The following is a 19,567-nucleotide window of genomic DNA, read 5'->3' as shown; positions in this document are numbered from 1 at the left end:
AATTGTGACACTGCAGTGCACTGCCCCACACAGAACAAACCACTGGAATTTGAGAAACTTGTTTCTTAAATAAGCAGAGGACAGCCCTGGTTCTATGTGTAATGTAAGTGTGCCGTTGCATCTTACAGCTTTGTGTTTCCTGCTGCCTTGTCTAGGTCACTGCCTGGAGACACACTGTAACATACCCTGGAGTTTGCTAGAAGGGGCTGCAGTACTTGCCTGAATGGCACCAAGGTTTTCAATGAGTTGTTCAGGAGTGGATGATCCCAGGAGCACAGAACTCACACCCTCATTTCTCAGGCACCATGCTAGAAAGAGCAAAGCACTGGGTCAGGATTATTGACGTGCCTGTGTGTGTGTGTGTGTGTGTGTGTGTGTGTGTGTGTGTGTGTAGGATAGAGGATAGACTTTTCTGGGCTTACAAACTGCAACAGCACTCTTCTTGTTCAGAAGTTTAATGGAATCCATACATTTAAATAGTAGGTTTGTGGCTTTCTGACTTTCTTGCATTTTGCTCCAACTACCAGAGTTCAATGTAGTAATATTGTTCATGAAAATACCCAACATTGCTCACCAACTAATACTGTCTAGAATCTTGTTTCTTCCTGGCTCCCTTTCTATCTTCTACCTGGTATCACTTTTCCTCATCTGTCAACCCTTTGCATTGATTATCTCAATTGCTTTTTTACTAACTCTCGAAGCCCCAGTCCTTCCTCTGCTTTAGCAAGTCCCATCAAAACTGAACCTGTGTTTTCCTCGTGGGGCTAGTGGAGTAACCCAGAGAGAACCATAGAATCTCATAGACTGGCACCTCTCATTTCCCCTCTCCTTTGCTATCTTGCCATTGGGCCTTAGCCAGTCTGACAAACCTTTCTTTGATCCTTGATCAGCCTTTCCTCAAACGACATAAGGTCTACCCTCCTTTGGTGCTGTTTTTTTTGTTGTTGTTGTTTGTTTGTTTGTTTGTTTTTGTTTTTGAGGCTGGGTTTCATGGAGCCAGACTGATTTCCAACTTGTTACATAGCCTGAGATTTTCCTCCCTTTACCTCACAAGTGCTGGAATTAAAGGCATAAGCAACCATGTTGGCAGGATCTCTACACTAAAGCCTTGTATTCACTCTCAGTAGGTGACCTTCCTTGAACTTTATCTAAAATATTAAATCCACCAATGTGATGGTTTGTATATGCTCTGCCCAGGGAGTGGCACTATTAGGAGGTGTGGCCTTGTTGGAGTAGATGTGTTACTGTGGGAGTGGGTTTAATACCCTAATCCTAGCTGCCTGGAAGTCAGTATTCTGCTAGCAGCCTTCAGATGAAGATGTAGAACTCTCAGCTCCTCCTGCACCATGGCTGCCTGGATGCTGCCATGTTCTCACCTTGATGATAATGGACTGAACCTCTGAACCTGTAAGCCAGCCCCAATTAAATGTTGTCCTTATAAGACTTGCCTTGGTCATGGTGTCTGTTCACAGCAGTAAAATCCTAACTAAGACAACCAGGTAGAATATTTTTCATTTTTCTACCTACTTGGTACCCACAATGAACCTGTCCAGTTGCAGATGATGCATGCTGTTTTGCCCTAAGGTCAAACTGCCCTGGATCCATCTTTCTTTTTTTTTTTTTTTGGATCAATTAAACATTTATTTCTCTGTTCCCTGAAGGTTTTATTTCTTGTTTTCCTTTGTCAGTAAAGAGTGTTCAGGTCTTCTTCACTGTAAAATAGCCTCTGACTGCATACTTGCCTAGATACTTCTCTAACTCCGGAAGTTCTGGAAGGTCCCGTAGGCTCCTGTACTCCCCTCATCATCATAGTCTAGTCCTCTTCTTACCCTGTCTTGGAAACCAAGGCCCCAGGGCTGGTTACAGCGAGCATGTGAGCGTGGGTCTACCTGTTGCTGCTGGACCTTCCCGCCGCCTTGCCAGAACCGTTGACTCTGCAGCAGCACCTTTGCCTCCCTGCTAGTAGAACTCTGGGACCTTCCGGAATTGTCCCTTTTTTTTTTTCTGAGTCTACCTTCTCTTTTAAATTCCAGGTCTAGTTGGTTATTCCTGCTGTTTCTCCAATCCATTGGTTCTTACACTTCAGCATATAACAGAGAGTTAACTGGAGGGCTTTTAAGGCGTCCTTTCTAGGCCTCAAGATTTTTTACTTAGAAGATCTTGCCTTGAGATATGGGCTTCTGCGTATTTACTTGATAACATTTTGTTGTTGTTCAAGCTGGCCTTGAACATTTTATGTAGCTCAAGGATGACCTTAAAGGTTCTGACTGCCTCTGCCTCCTAAGCCCTGGGATTAGAGGGATGTGCTACCATCCCAGGCTTATGAGATATTGAGGCAAGCATTTTATATTTCCAGCCTGGGAATTTAAACTATCTTTTTAACAGGAGGGGGAGGAAAAAGCCTTATTGCAGTAGAAATTACATATCAAAAAGACTTTAACCTGCTTTTGAGTGTACATTAACAACCTTAAAAAAAAAGTTTAACAGCCCTAAACTTTTGATTGTAATTTTAATGTGCAATCATTACCCTTTTAAATTCAGTTAGTGGAACATTCCCTTCCCTGATAACATACCTTATGACAGGCAGTAATTGATAACATACTTCAGCCCTAGTTAATCAGAATTTGTTTTTAGATTTGTCTTTTTGAACATTTCACTTAAATAGAATAAAGCGTCACCTTTTGCATTTGATTTCTTTTACTTTGCACGCACATGTTTTCTAGTTTCTTCTGTGGTGTAACAGTATCATTTCATTGCTGCTTAGTATTTGACCGTGTAGACACCTCCATTGCTCTGGCTCATCTCTCATGCTGCCACTGTTCACATCCAATCCTCAGGAGCTCTGTGATTCGCTGCTTTCCCTACTCTTTGCTTCAGCTGCCCCCCCTTAATACAGATTCCCTCCTCCCAGCTGTAGCTTCTAAGTTTCATAATGCCTCATTCCTGACTTCAGCGTGTGCCTAACAAGATCCCTTTCCTTTAAGATGACATGCATTTCTTACTCTGGTAAATCTTACTTTTGATTCTGCCTCTGCCTTATTTTTTGTGCTTCAAGAAAACTGGTTTGTTGATCTCTCTATCCCTAAACATCAGACTGGCTTTCCTTGGCTGGGAGTCCTTTGTGTGGAAGGCACTTTTTTGCCCTCCCTTTTTCTTTGGCTTGTTAACATCTCATCTTTCCCAACAGTCTTCTGCCTTTTTACTAAAGCCTATCCTGAATTCCAGACCAGCCAGTGTGCCCTATACATTATAACCTGCAGTCAAATCTGTTAATTTTCTTGATGTGCCCATTAGGCTGTGGGATGTGGCTATCTTGAGTTGGACACAGCTCAGCAGCCTACGCTATAGGACACGCTGATCAGATGTTTGCTGGGGAAACAGGTCTGGATGATCTTTCTCCTGTACATCTGCCTCCTTTTACTCAAGGCCCTGCTGTGTGTCAGCCGATCCTCTAAGCTGTTACCAGGGCTCTGAGGCAATCACTGAATCCTTCCAGTTGGTCATAGCACCCTCTCTTCCCCCTTGGCTTTATTGCAGTCTACTTTGCACTTAAAACCCCTTGGGAGTTCCGGGTTAAAGCGGGGCCCTGAGCAGTTGCTGCGGTAGCAATGAATTCCTCCAAGGGCTACAGAGCTAAGAGAACCCGCTCTGCAGAGCTGGCTGATCCATGGATAGCACCAGCTTGCAGCTGATACTTTACAATCAGCCTATCTAACTGGGTATCTGTCACTAGTGAGCACATCCATAGTGCCTGTTAGGGCCAGTGAGCTGAGTGCTGGCTCCTGGGCAGGTGGAACAGCACGCAGACTCTGTAGTCCCTCTCGTGCTGGAAGCTTCCGTTTTCTAAATCATGCTCTGCCCTTGGAGAGCAAAGGCGATGAGGCTGGGAATCATTCCTTTTTGGGTCTGAGAATTCTGTGGATAAAAATTAACTTATTTGTAAAGAAAGAAGAAGAGATGACAGGAAAGAAAACCATCTAGAGCAGTGGTTCTCAGCCTTGCTCATGCTGCGACCCTTTAGTACAACATCTCATGTGGTAACACCCAATCATACAATTATTTTTGTTGCTGTTTCATAACTGTAACTTTGCTATTGTTATGAGTTGTAATGTAAATAAATATTGGATATGCAGGATATCTGATATGTGACCTCTGTGAAAGGATCATTTGGCCCCAAAGGGATCATGACCCCCAGGTTGAGAACTGGTGACCTAGGGCATGGTTTAGAAAGCAATGGGAGGAAACCAGCACGTATCAGTTTAAACCTAAGCTCTGAGCAGAGGATGTGTTATGAACATCTAATATCCAGTGAAAGTCTAAATTTTTAAAAGGTTTCCTCTCTAGGAAGATAATGTTTGTCCATTTCTTGTAGAGTTTAATATAATCTTGGTATTTGTGGAGGATCAGTTCTATCTTCCCCCCAGTGCAGAGGCACTCACCTCTGTTTTATAAAAATGCCTCGGCATTTGCATACACATTTCTCCTATATTCTTTAAGTCATCTCTATATTACTTACAGTGCCCAGTGCAATGTAAATTGTTGGCTGACTTTATGGACATGGAAGGCTGAGTGTTTTCAGTTCTTGTTATTACCTGAAAGTCTTATTTACAGTAGTAGAATCTACTTTCTTTGTGTGTTAAGAAAACCTCAAGCCCAGTATGTCTAGTTCTACTCAATATACCCTTTGTCAATACTGTCCTTATCACTTACTGAACTTACATACACTGAGCCTTTACATATGCAATCTTGCTTTAGTTCAAGCTAAGTATAGTTCAAGTAAGGAATAGATTATATCCATTACACATGAGAAAATCAGGCCAGATAACTTGTCTATGATCACGCAGTCATTTTGCTGTTCTTGCTGAAGCTGCGGCTACTCCATTAAACACGCTCTTTAATTCTTTTGAAGGAAGCATTGAAGTGTGCTCCTAAAGTCCCCTGGGCATATGATGAGCCACCTCACCTCTTCCTTCTTCACTTACTCAGTGTGAGGGTGTTCACATGAACATGCAGCAGCCTGGGAGCAGCTCTAGCAGACCGTTCTACTCTGAGGCTTCTGGACATCAAACAGGCCTTGGTACTAAGTGCCTCTACCCAATGAGCCATCTCTCCAACCTTCATTTCCTGTTTTCTAGTACTGTTTGCTATAATTTTTTAACTTCTAACTTTAGCAGAGCTGAGCTATGGACAAATCCTCTGTTACCATTCGCACAGACCTTACCATTGGCTGTCAATCTCTCTGGGCCAGTGTATCTGTCGCTTTTTTGCTGTGTTTTGCTATTATTTGCTGCTGTTTCTTATTAGGGTCTCCCGCTGCCCTTCCTGGAATTAACACCTATTTTATTTCTTTCTGAATTGCCATGCTAATTCTAGTAAATCATCTAGTGACATTTGTAAGACAAGGATTCTCATAGCATGCACCTCACAGGATTGTTCAAAGTCTAAGAGTCAAAGAAGGTAAGACAATGGACGTGAAGTGCATATGACACAGCGTGGTACCCCTGGTCACCTGCAAGTTTGAATGTTTCTGTATACAGTGTGGCGGTCATTATTACTTCTGAAGCACCTTCAGCCCATACATGGGCTCAGTATCCACAAATGATTAATGACCGCCATTTGTGGATACTGAGCCCATGTATGGGCTGAAGGTGCTTCAGAAGTAAAATACATGGCTGTTTTTTGAAAACAGGCTGAAAAAGAGTATTTTAAAAACCTAAGTAATTTTTATTTTATATGTTGAAATGATAATTTGGGTAGATTGTGTTAAATAAAATAGATTATTAAAATGAATTTCACTTCTATGTTTTATTTTAAAACTTTTAAAAAGTGTTTGTTTATGTGCATATGTGTGTACATTTGTATGAATGTATGCCATATATCTTCAGGTACCTGTGGAGGCCAGAAAAGGGTGTTGGGTCCCCTGGAGTTGGAGTTGCAGAAGGTTTTGAGACACGACATGAGTGTTGGGAATCAAACTCTGGTCCTCTGGAAGAGCAGCAAACACTTTTAGCCATTGCTCCAGCTCCTGTTTTTCTTTCTTAACATGGCCATTGGCAAATTTGAAAAGAACTAAGTAGTTCCCATTATGTTCTAATGGACAGTGCCAGTGTATTTGTTTTTTGGGTGGCCATGACCTTTCACGGACTGCACAGCATGAGAAGAACAATTTTCATGGCTGTTGAAAAAGTTCCAGGGGAAGCTGCCCTTGTAGTGTCATCTTTCAGTGTGGCAGGAGCCAAGGGCCTCTTTGTAGCCCTGTTTCTCAATCTCTCACCAACCCTGTCTCCCCCAATGTCAACAAGGGGAGGAACCTGAGCCAGGAGAAATGAGTGTCATTGTGTAGTGACAGTTTACCTCAGACACTGGAGTATGTGTGTATTTTAAATTTATTTTTTATTAAATTTTTATACAATATGTGTTTACCATTTCCCCTCGCACAAGTCCTCCCAGAGCCTCCCTAGCTTTTACCCACCCAACTTTGTTTTCTCTCCTTTCTTTCCTTCCCTCTCTCCCTCCCTCCATCCCTTTTCTTTGTTCTCTCTCTCTCTCTCTCTCTCTCTCTCTCTCTCTCTCTCTCCTTTCACTGATATATTCTCATGCAACTGTCTTATAAAGGAGAAAGGAAAGAAAACATGTAGCATATAGAAAATTCTGGGAAACCTTGAATAATTCACTTTCTCTGTTATGTGTACCAGAATTTGGTGCTTCTGAGGTTAGCCTGTCCCTACGGTAGACATTTTACCATGACAGGGTGTGGACAACCATAGACAAGTATGTTTTTTAGTAATATCAGTGAAAGTAACCCCCTAATTCAGAGCCCGGTCTGCCATCCCCTCATAGTTTCTTACCCACAGCCAGCTGAGGTAGTGTGCATCCCAGTCGTTCAGCAATTGGAGAGAGGTCTTTCAGCTTGTTTTGCTGTTTTCTGCCTTCTTCACTTACAATTCTTTCCTTCAACCACTGGTAGCACTGGAAATAATGATAACACATAAGTCTTATACAAGTGTGATGTTAAATCAGTAAAATATAAGAACCTCAGGTGAGGCTGGAGAGATGGTTCTCATCAGTTAAGACTGTTCACTGTTCTTTCAGTGGGCCTGAGTTTGATTTCCAGGACCAACATCAGGCAGTTCACAACAACCTGTAACTCTAGCTCCAGGGGTCTAATGCCCTCTTCTGGCCTCCAAGGGCACCTGCTCTCATGTGGCGCACACGTACGCATGCATGAGTAAGCGCACACACACACACACACACACACACACACACACACACACCCCGCATATATGCACATAGGCTCAGCTTTCCGTTCAGAGAGCTGGCTGCCAAGTTTTCTGCTCCCTGGAAATCATAGTTTTGCATTATTATTGTAACTGTCCTCCTTTTTGCCTTATTCCACCCCAAGTCTCATTGTTATTTTAAAATATTTTACATGTGTGTATGTGCATATGTGTGTAGATAGCCTTGGAGGCCCTAAGAGGATGATAGATCTGTAAGAGCTGGAGTTACAGGCAGTTGAGAGCCACCCACCATGGGTTCTGGGAACTGAATAGAGGTTCTCTGCCAGAGTAGCAAGTGTTCTTAATCACTGATCCATCTCTCTAGCTCCCTAATATAATGATAGGGTAATTATAATAATTACAATAATAATATTATTATGATGACTTTGTGTTGACTTCCTCTTGTGGTTTGTTTTAATGCCACAAATTAGAATCAATAGAGTATTTGTTTAAAGGACAACCCAGGAAACTCCTCTTTAAACGTGGGAAAGGATTGAGCATGACCTGTAGCTTAGTAAGTGAGTTTACTTCCCTCAGTATGAAAAGCCAGCCAGGGTTTTCTGCTGCCCTTCTTTGCAGAAGGGTCTGCTGTTACAGGAGATGGGAATTACATCTGTGATGTACAAAGCTAGCACTGACCAGCAACAGCCACAGGGAAGGACCTCTTTTCCATGAACCTTCCCAGAGGGAGCAGGAAGCCCCATAGCTGGCAGTTGGCCATAGGACTTCCCCCCACATGATTTCAATAGGCTGGTGGCTTTTGTTTTATTAAGTATTTTTTTTTTTTCATCACCAAAGAAAAAGAAACCAAAAATTATGTTTTATTGTGATTTTTGGAATAATTTTACAGATGTGAAAAGTAGAAGGGCAAGCTGTCCCAGTTCTCTCTGCTCCTAGGTATCAAAGGCTTCTGGTCTGGCTTCTCACTTGGGACTTTGCTTGGGGAAATGGCCAAGGCATTCCCAGCTTCAGCCTTGAGAAGTCTCTGATTCTTCCAGAGGAAAGGTGCCTGAAGTGACATCTCCATAGATGACAGCTGGTGCCAATGGTGATGGAGTGGCTGTCTGTGAACTACGAACACTGATCAGGGCCCAGGCAGCCTTCTTGAACCTGGGCCCTGCGTATGTCAGACATCCCTGAATTGCTACAGATGCCTTAAAAGTGGGAAAATATCATCAGCCCTTACTTAACTTTCATGATCTTTCAGGGAAGCAATATCTCGGAATATAACTTAAACACAAAGTGAGAAAGTAGTAGACAAATGCTTTTCAACACTTTTAAAAAGTAGAGTTCCTGAAATTTCAATATGTATCGGGCACATTAAGAATGTTTGATTTGTTTACTCTATTTTTTGCCTTTTTTTCAGAGCTGAGGACCAAACCCAGGGCCTTGTGCTTGCTAGGCAAGTGCTCTACCACTGAGCTAAATCCCCAACCCCTCTATTTTTGAAATATGTAATAAATTCTTTTTCCTTAAGATTGGAATACACTCTGTGTGTGTGTGTGTGTGTGTGTGTGTGTGTGTGTGTGTGTGTGTGTGTGTGATGCACTTACATCAACCATATTGAAAGACTTCTAAAATTAAGGAGGATTGGCCTGGAGAGATGGCTCAGTAGGTACTTGCCTCATAAGACAGAAGACTGGAGTTTGGATCCCTGCACCATGTAGAACTGGGGGTGATAGTGTGTGCGTGTAGCTGCAACACTGCAGTGAAGGGTGGCACAGACAGGTGAACTCCGGAAGTCTGTGGGCCGTCCAGCCTGACGTGTGTAGCAGCGAGCAACAAAAAAGAGACCCTTTCTTACACTGTGGAAGGTGACACCGGGGTTGTCATCTGACCACTACATACCCAGTGTATATGTGTGCCCACACGTGCATACATAAACATTTGCTTATTGAATCCCTCTCTTCTGACTCTCAGTACTGTAAAGTTCACTGTTGACTTAATCAGTGGAATATATAGGGAGTTAGGTTTTAAGAAAGTGTTTACACTGCTTTCCTAATACCAAAAGAAACAAAGGTTGTTTTTGTTTTTAAAGAAACAGCTTTAATTTCTGCTCAAATTGGAAAGTGCTAACAGTGGGAAGAGATGAAGTATAATTAAAATATTAATTAAATATCAAAGTGGCCCTGTGTTTTTAGGAATTGGTGGCAAATATGGTTGCCACTCTGGATGGCACAGCGCTGTGGGCTCTGTTGCTCCATAGTGTATCCCTGCACATGAGTGTCTCTGTGGAAGTCTCTGAGATACTTCTTGAACATCAGGGTTTTCTCCCTTGGTCCATGTATCCACAGCGGCCAGCAGAGAGTCCAGTACTGAGTAGACAGTAATATTTCCCAGGGTACTAATTGTTAAGATTTGTTTGATCTAATGATTAGGGTTATTATAACCATTCATTCATCACTTACTGACTCATGTGTGTGGGTTAGAGAGTGTTAGTTTCTGTTTTAGAATCATCTACAAGTCATTATCTAGGAATTTAAGTGTTTAGTAAGTGACCTTTTTGCTTCAATGATTTTGTCACAAGCCATGTTTGTAGCACCTTCTTTTTATCTAACAAAGTCATATATGGCTGAGCTGATCAATGTTTTCTTTTAACTACTGTTGTTGGTCTCTCAGGTTGAACATTGCCTAAGGTCATTCTTTTCTGGTCTGAAGCTGGCAAAGAAAAGATCTCCTCTAGGATCTGTTCTCTTAAGGATGTAGGCTGTGGCTATCTGTTTTCTTGCTCTAGCTTCAGTGTCAAGATCCGTGTAATGGAAGAAATTGGCATATTCATATTAGAGATAAGCAGAGAAGACGGAGGACTAATAATGTCTAGTTCATAGACAGGTCTACTGAGCCCAGCCCCACGCTCTCCTCAAGGACTGTCTTTGTGACAGTAGAGTTCTTAGAATGAGATTGTTCACACTGAGGCCTGTCACTGGCAACCAGAGAACTTGAAGCCTGTGTAAGAAGTGTTGATGGAGTAAAGAGAAACACATACAACCCAGTAACTGTATTAAGCTAGAAGCTTTGTTCCTAAGGCTAAGATGGAAGGACCACAGGACAATGAAAACACTCTGGGAAGCTAAGGAAAGTGTGCAGCATATTTCGGTAGACAATAACACGGGATCGTAGAGACAAGATCAGAAAAGTAGACTTGGTTTAGAGTCTAAGAGGATTGGGGATTTATCCTGTAAGCAGTAACTGAGAGTCATGATGGCATTTTAAAATGATACGGTCCTTTAAAAGGACAACCAACCACAAAGGTGGACTGTTGAGAAGAGGGAGCGGATGAAAGCACCCAAGTTCAATCCTGCAGTAAACCTGGGAAGGAAAGAAGAAGACCCACTTTAGGGCTGTGCATGGGTGGACCTGAGTGGCAGGATGCCAACTGGAGGATTTGGGTGGAGCCTTGCTAGGCGGGGTGAGGATGCAGAGGGTGAAATCTGAGGTAGCAGTATGACTTCTGGATGGCTAGGTCTTGGGCAGAGGAATTTCTGATATTAAGGAGGGTTAAGTTTGAGCAGAAGCTATATGAGAGTAGATTTCATTAGGCTTGACAGATAGCCATGGGACATCTACTAGACTGGAAGCAGTGCTTTGCTTTCCAGCGGAGCAGCCAGAGCTGATAGCATTGTGAGAGGAATGGGGCCAGCCAGAAGAGCTTGCCCAGAAAATTCCCTGGCTAATCTTGCTTACTGTAAGAGCCCTGGAGAGCCATTAAAAGAAAAGAAAAGAGAATTTTTCAATTGTAGTTCAATATAGCAGACACAAAACATTAGCATTTCAGTGATGTAATAACAGACAGTGTGATGTGAGCCATTTTTAGGCGGTATTAAAAGTTACCAATGTACCTTTCCACTTTTCTTTATTTTCTCTACTAGCACTATAATTTAGTACAGAGGGTGCCAAGCTATTTGCTTCTTCTCATTTTCATTTTTATTTTTCACTTTCGTAGTTCTGCTTAATTATCCTTCCCCAGAGCAGATATGTTGCTCTGGAAACACTTGGTTGATAGTGTAGAGCTGGAGAATTTGTGGCCATCTGTAGCCTTTTGCTTGGACAGTTCTAAATGGTTGCTGTTAATGTTCCAGTAGCACTCAGTTTGATTGACTTCATGAAAGCCCATCAAACATTTACCCAGTTACGTTTGAGCTTAGCCACAGTCAAACGTTTTGAATGTTCTCCCTATCTACTTTCTGCTTTTGTGAGTACATTTGTGGAGGGTTTCCATCTGTGTGTGAGCTTTTTATCAAATAATGATAGAGGCATACCGACCAGATACAGCCCAGCTACATCTTCCCTTTAAGGACCTGAGTGTGAAAGGAAACAGATGTCTTCAGGGAAAGATAATTCACTGACATCAGGAGGCCTGGGTTCTCACGTCAGCTTTATCTGTTGGAGTTTATGGTCTTAATGTTGCTTAATGTCCTTGGGCTTCAATTTCTGCATCCGGCAGAAGCCTGCCTCTTACAGGATTACTCTGAGAACAAATAGCCCACATATGTGAAGTGCTTTGAATTTTTTGGAAAGCCCATGAAAGAATATACAGATGGTCTTCCAGCTTATAATTGTTTGACTTAGGATTTTCTTACTGATATGCAAGAAGTGTATCAATACAACCTCTGTTTTTCATTTTCAGTCCAATATTCAACAGATTACATGAGATAGTCATCTCTTTAGTATAAAAAGAATTTGTTTCAGATGATGTGGCTGTCTTTATTTTTGTTTTTTCTTTCAAGGTATGGTTAGGCTAAGCTATGATATTCAGGAGGTTAGCCATATTGAATGCATTTTTGACAGGGCATCTTGAGTTTATAATGTGTTTATCTGGGCATTACCCCATCATAAGTAGAAGTGTGTCTATGTAGCAATTCAGCTTAGCCTCAACTGATTGCAAGCCATCTGTGTCCATTTCTCATTGTGAGGGTGAAAGGAAGTGAAGCATAACTCATAGCTCATTGCTTGGCACATGGTCTATGCCAAGTAAAGACACAACTCTCAGTCTTTCCTTTTTCTTCACGCCCTTTTTGCCTTCCTCTTTGTCACAGTCCTGCCTAAGATGCCTTTTTCTTCATGGACTTGTTGAGAGTCTGTTCTGAACGACCTTCAATTTTCAGGAACAAGATCTCATTAAATATTCTGAGATAACTGTGCTTTGGGATAATTAAAAAATGAGAACACTGTCATGTCAGCATGCTTTGGGGGCTATTTATATCTTGTGATTTTAGAGAACAAACAAGCTAAAAGCTCAACTCTTATAGACAGAAAGGATAGTAAAAACCTAGAGCCTTGAGAAGGTTCTAGCTAGCGAGTGTTGGTGGTCAGCTGTCTCATACAGCTCATACATGTCATGTCATTGTCCTGTGTCTCCCTCACCCCCTCCAGCTACCCTGGGAAATGTCTGGGCTTGGCTTGGGTTGTTCTGCTGGTTCAGTGCTAATGGAGGCTGGAGCCTGGGTCTGGCATATGCTTTCTCTTAAGATGACTTTGGCTTGTCTGAATTTTTAAGATTCCTGTATTATTTCTCCATAGATACTACAGAGAAATTTGTGATTCTAATGTTGTTAAACATTCTCTCAAGCTTTTAAAGCACAGGATCTTGTGGTTACTAATGAAAGATGTTTGTAGTGCTCCCCAATTAGTTAATCATTAGGAAGGGGGCCTAAGATGGGACTGGACATTGAGGAGTGAATGTATTACAAGTATATGACACAGCTGAACAAAAATGCCATTAAGAAACCCATCATGTGTATAATACATGAATAAAAAAAAATAAGACCCACTGGGCAGAGTGGAGGGTTGTGATGGCATGTTCTGTATCTGTCTCCTGAGACTCTCCCCTTCCTGCCCCCTTACCCCCAACTCCTTTCTCAAAGGCGTGTAAGCCAATCACAAGTCATACCTAGCTGTAGCTGTTTACCTCAAATGGATTAAGCCCTTATGGCTTAAGTATTGTTTTCTAAAGAACAGGAAAATTAAATCCTCTTATATAGAAGAGGAATTTTAAATTCTGTCACTTCTAGACAAGGAAAAAAGTATCCCCTTTAACAGAAGAATACGTAAGAATGTAAGAATGTAAGGATTTACATCTGCAAGACAACTAGGTCATTGGACACATTCTTCCAGTCCCCAGAGACAGATTCTCTGTGCAGGCAGATTATGAAGGGCTGACTGATGCGTGGCCAGCAACAGAGACCTGGGCAGCCCTGCCAAGGTCATGGCTAGCCAAGGCCACAGTGTGCTCAAGCTGGGGAGCCCTGGGCTGCTGCTCTGCTCCTTCTAATTCATCTTCTTCCTCCCCACAACATTCTTTTCTTGAAGTTGAGAAAAATACCTTCAGTGAAGCTCTAGAACTTTCTGGCACCCCATTTCCATATTTTCCTGAAATAATTCCACAAGCAAGTGGAGACCATGTCATTGCACCAACCCCTGTAGGAAGAAAAACAAACAAACAAAAACCAAAAATACACAATCAGAACCTTGTTTATGCCAAGTAGGACCAAAAGTGAGGGCATGTTTAAACAGCTCCACCAGTCCTAGAGGGAAACTGGCCAGATAAATGAGTTAATACCAGCATCCATCTTTCCATTACAACTTAGGACTTACAAATTGTGCCTCATTCTTTTAGAAACCAATTAGATGTGTACTGCCTGTTCCTGGGAGGTAGCCATATAAGTGAACTTGGAAATATGGCTTCTTCATGATCTTTTCATGGCCACAGTTCATAGACCAAGAGATAAGAGCTTTTAATTGCAAAGAAAGCTGGTACTTCACTTATCCACTCCGTGCCTGACAGTACCTGGCACTTGGCAGAGGCAGAACCTGCCACACAGCAAATGCCTGGTACATGATCGAAACAGCAGCAGCTCTTGTTAAATTTGGATTGTTTTTAATCCAGCATTTCCATATTTTTAGGGAAAAAAAAAGTAATCTCTGAAAACTGCCTTGGTGTATAACACTGAAAAAATGTGGCTTATTCATGTTTCTAATATCCAAAGTTCTTGTGTTTATATATCCCCGCCCCCAGGCACTACTACTTTCACACAAACAAATTGTACCTGACTTGCTGTTGTTGAATTAGTTCTGTCTTACCCAGCCTCAGGCACAGCACAAGAGACAGATGTGGATATCCATATGCTTGGGAATACTTACTCAGTCTACTCATGGATGCATGTTTAGGCTAGAACAAGCACCTATGCAAACCGAGTTTATCCACCTGCTCCTCTTTGAGCATTTTTCGAATACCTGCTGAGTGTATATATTACAGTCAATTTACAACTCTGTGACTGTCAGCCCAGTACCTTGTAGACTATGAACCCACCTGATTCTGCCACCATCTCTGAGGTGTGTCGTTCTTGTCCTCTCTATAATGTATTAATTGGAGTGTTTGGGAAAGCATTTTCCTAGCACCCCATCCCCCTAACCATTGATTCTCACATTGTGAAGAATGATCAGATGTGATTGTGAAGATTACCTATTTTATGGTAGAGCTCTGGCAGCTGGACCTCCACCTTCTCTCTCTGGAAAAGATGGTATTCAGCCTGCTCACAGACAGGTGGGATCATGTTGAACTGCCTTGCGACAGAGTAGGCCTCCTAGGGGCAGAGGAAAGTGCAGCTGAGTTTATTCTGATGAATATTGGAGCTTCACCGTGATTCATTGTCACTGGGGACCTTCATTCCAGTGGATTAAATAAGCAAGGAGATAAGTCAAATACATGCCAAGATATAGCCATAAATATCACCAAGAGAGGTACCAAATGTGGGGAATCCTTGTTATTCAGGAAGATTAGACTGAGTAAAGTCTGGGGCAAATTAGTCGAAGCTTGACCTATGGACTGTTAATAAAGGAGATGTTGTTTGAATATGCTTAAGTTCTTAAAGAGAAAACTCAGGCTAAAACCTCAGACACAAGTGGTCTTTAAGTGGCATGGTATAAGCAGAATTGTAAGAAAGGTAGAATACTCTATTCATGTATCTCATTAGCTTTGAAATCCTCTCTGTCCTGTTGCCAGCAAAAGACATGCTAAAACATGGTTTCTTTTTGCAGACCTGGCCCTTGTGTTTGTCCTAAACTGCTGGGCTCCAGCCCTCACATCCATCTCCTTAATGAGAGAACTGATGGTAAATTTCCAGTGACCTGGTCTCATGAGAAAAGTCTGCAGAAGATGCTGCAACTTAAGCATGGTATCCAAACAATAATGACAAAGCACCCAACAGCCATTAAAAACAAACTAACTCACCATGATCTCCATTGCGCTCCACCTCGAGGTGCCCCAATACATGGCCATGCCTTGGTTGATCACGTGCGTCATGGCTCGAACAATTTCTACAAAAGCCCAAAGAGTGTTCCATGAACTCACCTAGTATACACAGTTGTGCTTCCCCCTCCTCTTCCCAGAATTTAGAAATTTAATGTGATTATTTGATTACTATAATTATTCTCTCCCTGGTGACAACATAACATTCACCACCTGTTGGGTTGAAAGCTTGGTGGTATTCTTAGGTAAACTGACACTCATTTTCAGTTTTCAGCAATATTAAACAGTATTAAAAATGTAATGACCATTGCAGGTTCTTCCATTGCTAGTATTGCTTGATGGTTCTTGTTCTGATAAATGAAGCTGAATATCTGGTACAAAGTGAAAAGGGAGGGTCGCATTGTTGTGACGGTAGAATGCAGGGTCACCGAGGATGAACAGCCTGTTTCTTCTGCATGCTAGATTTGCAGAGCTGTTCCTTTCCCTCAATAGCCGTTTAATAGAGATGACTCAGTAACTGTGTCAAGCAGCAAGATAAACATATAAAATGCAGAACAAACAGCTGGAGCCATGGGTGCTCAAAGCCCACTTTGACACACCCTGTACTTGGCCACTTTGAACCCAACGTTGTTCTAGGACACCCATGTAATTGACCTCACCAGGGCCTGCTGGTGGGACCACCCTGTTTACGATTAACAACACATTTCCTCTCCCCAGAGAGTGGAGCTAAGCTAATCCTTTTGGCACCAGCCAGATGAGATAGGAAGCATAAAGAGTTTCAAGTTCAAGTTAGCAAAATCCTCAGACAGTTCCACAAAGCAAGTCAACTATACTCTTAGGATGCCAGATCACTGGACATATTTCAAGGGTCAAGGTCTTGGACTTCTTTGTGTCCCAGTAATACCCTTAGATTAAGTGTCCGTCAGAATGGAATCCTTGCTCAACATAAAATTGGGATAGATACATTCTTTTCCCTTTTTTCTTTTCTCTTTCCCCTGCCTCCTGTCATCTCTTTCTCCCTTCATTCTTGTTCTTTGAGACAGAGTGTCACTGTATAGCCTTTCCTGGACTGGAATCCACCTATGTAGAACAGGCTGCCCTTGAATTTTCAGCACTCCTCTCCAGTCTCTGATTCCTGAGTGCTGTGATTACAAGTGTATCCCATTATTCCTGGCTTGGAGTAGATGTAGTCTTATTTGTATTTAAGTTGATGGGTACAGGTTTGGATGAGGAAGCCAAGGCTAGGGTCTTAGCATCTTTGTTGTTGGGCTTACATGTGTTATTCCAAGGTTTCCTTGGTTGGTTGGTTTTGAAGACGGGGAATATTTTTATTCACTACCATCTAATGAAGAATTAGCTAAACACCTTTTCTTGTGATCATATATCTTATCATAGTACCTAGCTGTAAAGTTTATTTATCTTTTGTTAAATAAATGTGTTAAAACTTGTAAGGAACCTTCCCCTCTTCTTTAAAGAGTGTACAAATGGAGATGATAAAGGTTTCTGGAAGTTGGGGCGATTTTTTTCCATCTTTGCTCTAGATCAGCCACCTGTATCATTGCAACAAGTCCTTTCCTGTTCATATCCTGTTTCTCCAAGAGCTGGGAGCTCATCCAGTCACCATGTTCTTTAGGTACCTGTTGTTCTGGGAGCTGGACATGCCGAGGTGTGCCAGACTTGTTGGTATCACTGACGGGGTCACAGAGAGCAAGCTGAATTGGAAGACTCAGCCGTCTGTGCTCTACAGACAGGGGGACGTTACCAAAGATGGAAGTTGTGAGTCTTACAAGACTCATTCATTTACTTGTTGAACACATTTGGCATACGATTCCTAGACTTGGGGAGTTTAGGGGTGAGTGGCAAGGATGGAGAAATAAAGAAGTGATTATAAAATATAAAGTGTTATAGAAAAATGTAAGTAAGCAGGTGCAGATAGGAAATGAAAGGGAAAACCTACCGAGTCAGGGTCAGGAATGTCTCACTTCCTGTCATGTTATATTATGTTGAAGCAGTGAAACAAGCTAACCATTCAACGCATGGGAGAATAACATTTTAGGATGATGGAGCAACATGTGTAGGCCCTGCAAGCAGGACAGTGAATTCCAGTGATTGAAATGAAGTTAGATAGCAGAAGCCCAGCAAGAAAAGACTAGATTGAGATGAAGTTGCCAGAGGACAACAAACCAAACTGTATGGGCTAAGAGGTGGATGGGATTGTTGCCAGTTTTAGGCAAGGGAATGGGAGAGACATCCTGTCATCGGAGTTTGCATCTCAGAATGCCATCCCTGCCTATGTTGTGAAGAATCAGTGGAAGAGGAAGCCTCTGGGGCCAATCTGTCTTGTTGCAAGAGTGACCTGGAGGAGGGTTTTGGTAATTAAGACTGAGTGTGGTACATTGTGGGCAGGAAGGAATCAAGGTCTTCTCCCAGTTCCCTGACTGTTTACTGAGGGGAGGGCAATGGTAGAAACCCTTCTTTGGAGGTGAAGGAGATGTGGAACTGATGTGAATGAATGCCTGAGATAATGAATGGACACTGATGGACACTGCTGTGTGATGGGTGCAGCTTGCTGTCTGTGCTAAGTCATAGCAGTGGAAGTCTCAAGAGAACAAGAGAAGAGTTTTTCATTGCCAGCATGCAATCAGAGAGAGGACCCTGTGCAGTCAGCTGACTGACTAGGAGCCAGAGGGAGGGACATTTTAGAGCCAAGAACAGAGGGTGCTTCAAGAAGGAGGCTCACAGGGTAGAACACAAGGAACAGTCACATCAGAGGCTGCAGAAGTGTCTGCTACACACACACACACACACACACACACACACACACACACATGTGCATACACACACTGACTGCAAAGCATGATGAAAACCATTTTATTATTACTGTGAAAGACCAAGGCCAGGCTGGGGTGATGGACGAATGGAAGGCAGGCAGGTTTGGAGACAACCTGCACAAACTCCTTCAGCAGGTTTTCAAACGAATGAAGCCTAGGCAACAGTAATCCAAGGAATGCTGGGGAAAATTCTATTCAAAGATGGAGAGGTGAGAGATGACTTTTGGTACCACTGAGGATGACCTAGAAGGAGGGTATCTCTGACGAGACCCACTTGTGAGACTAGGAAGGGAGGAGAGAGAACACTAGGCTGAGAGGGAGGAGGTAGGTGCTTGGAGCTGGGGACACCCACCAAGGACGGGGACCAGCTGGGTTTGTGGAACTCAGTGGGAGACGGGGTCTTGTTTGATGCTATCTTCTCAAAGGACTGAGACATGGCTTAAAGCATGTGGTGTGGGAGGTGAGGCGGAAGTGCACAAGCTTTACTTGCTGGCCACACCTCTCTGTCGTGTGGCTCTGAAGAGGTGGCAGGAAGGACTGGTGGAAGGGGGCACCAGGACTTCTTGTCTGTGGAGGAGGTTATTTTAAAAGAAAATCCCCTGAATTTAACTAACAAACAGGAAATTAGCTTTTTGGTGACTCAGGTGGGATTTTACATGGTTTTTATGTAGTGCTAACTTGTGGACACTAGAGGGCAGCATTGTTGAAAGAAAAAATCCTGTCACATTGTTTTACTTATGAATTATGGGAATTCATTTTATTTATCTATTCTGACCTTGATAGAGAAATTTAAGTGTAAGATTTTAAAATAAAAGTGATTAAGTTGTTTGCTTATTGATTTGTGTGTGTGCCATGGTAGTTGGTGGAGGTCATAGGTCAGTTCTCCCCTTCCACCACGTATAAGTCCTGTGGATGGAACTTACTGTAAGCACCCTTGTCTACTGAGCCATCTTGACAGCTCATGGAATGCGTTTAAAGGCGTACAATATCAGAACATTGATTCTGAGTGGGGAAAGGACAATAGAATGAATATTTAAGGTGCTACATTCATACTCTGAGAAAGAACACTCTGGAAATGTGGTAAAGTCTACCTCCCCAGAACTGATCCTGGCCCTCCCTGTCCAGATGTTTCTAGAAGCCTTGCTCCTACTGTTCTCAGCTCTGCCTACACCCTAAAACCAATCCCATCCACCACCCCTAAGACTGAGCTC

The 19,567-nt window shown here is 42.5% G+C and overlaps 1 protein-coding gene across 3 annotated transcripts in view; it reads right to left on the bottom strand.

Annotated features, from left to right (window-relative positions):
- Kcnab1 (potassium voltage-gated channel subfamily A regulatory beta subunit 1) overlaps positions 1–19,567 on the bottom strand; it is a 380,454-nt gene that overhangs the window by 6,146 nt on the left and 354,741 nt on the right. For all 3 annotated transcript variants that reach the window (XM_034500275.2, XM_076932477.1, XM_034500276.2), the window contains exons 9-13: positions 15,508–15,593; positions 14,740–14,860; positions 13,600–13,694; positions 6,849–6,969; positions 220–308 (exon numbers count right to left, since the gene is read on the bottom strand). In XM_034500275.2, the coding sequence (XP_034356166.1) occupies positions 220–308; positions 6,849–6,969; positions 13,600–13,694; positions 14,740–14,860; positions 15,508–15,593 (512 nt within the window). The remainder of the gene's footprint in view (positions 1–219; positions 309–6,848; positions 6,970–13,599; positions 13,695–14,739; positions 14,861–15,507; positions 15,594–19,567) is intronic.

This window comes from Arvicanthis niloticus, chromosome 4 (genome assembly GCF_011762505.2).
Source record: "Arvicanthis niloticus isolate mArvNil1 chromosome 4, mArvNil1.pat.X, whole genome shotgun sequence".
In the NCBI taxonomy this organism is placed as follows: domain Eukaryota; kingdom Metazoa; phylum Chordata; class Mammalia; order Rodentia; family Muridae; genus Arvicanthis; species Arvicanthis niloticus.
Note: the sequence above shows the minus strand (reverse complement) of the source record. Positions and strands in the feature narration are given on the sequence as shown.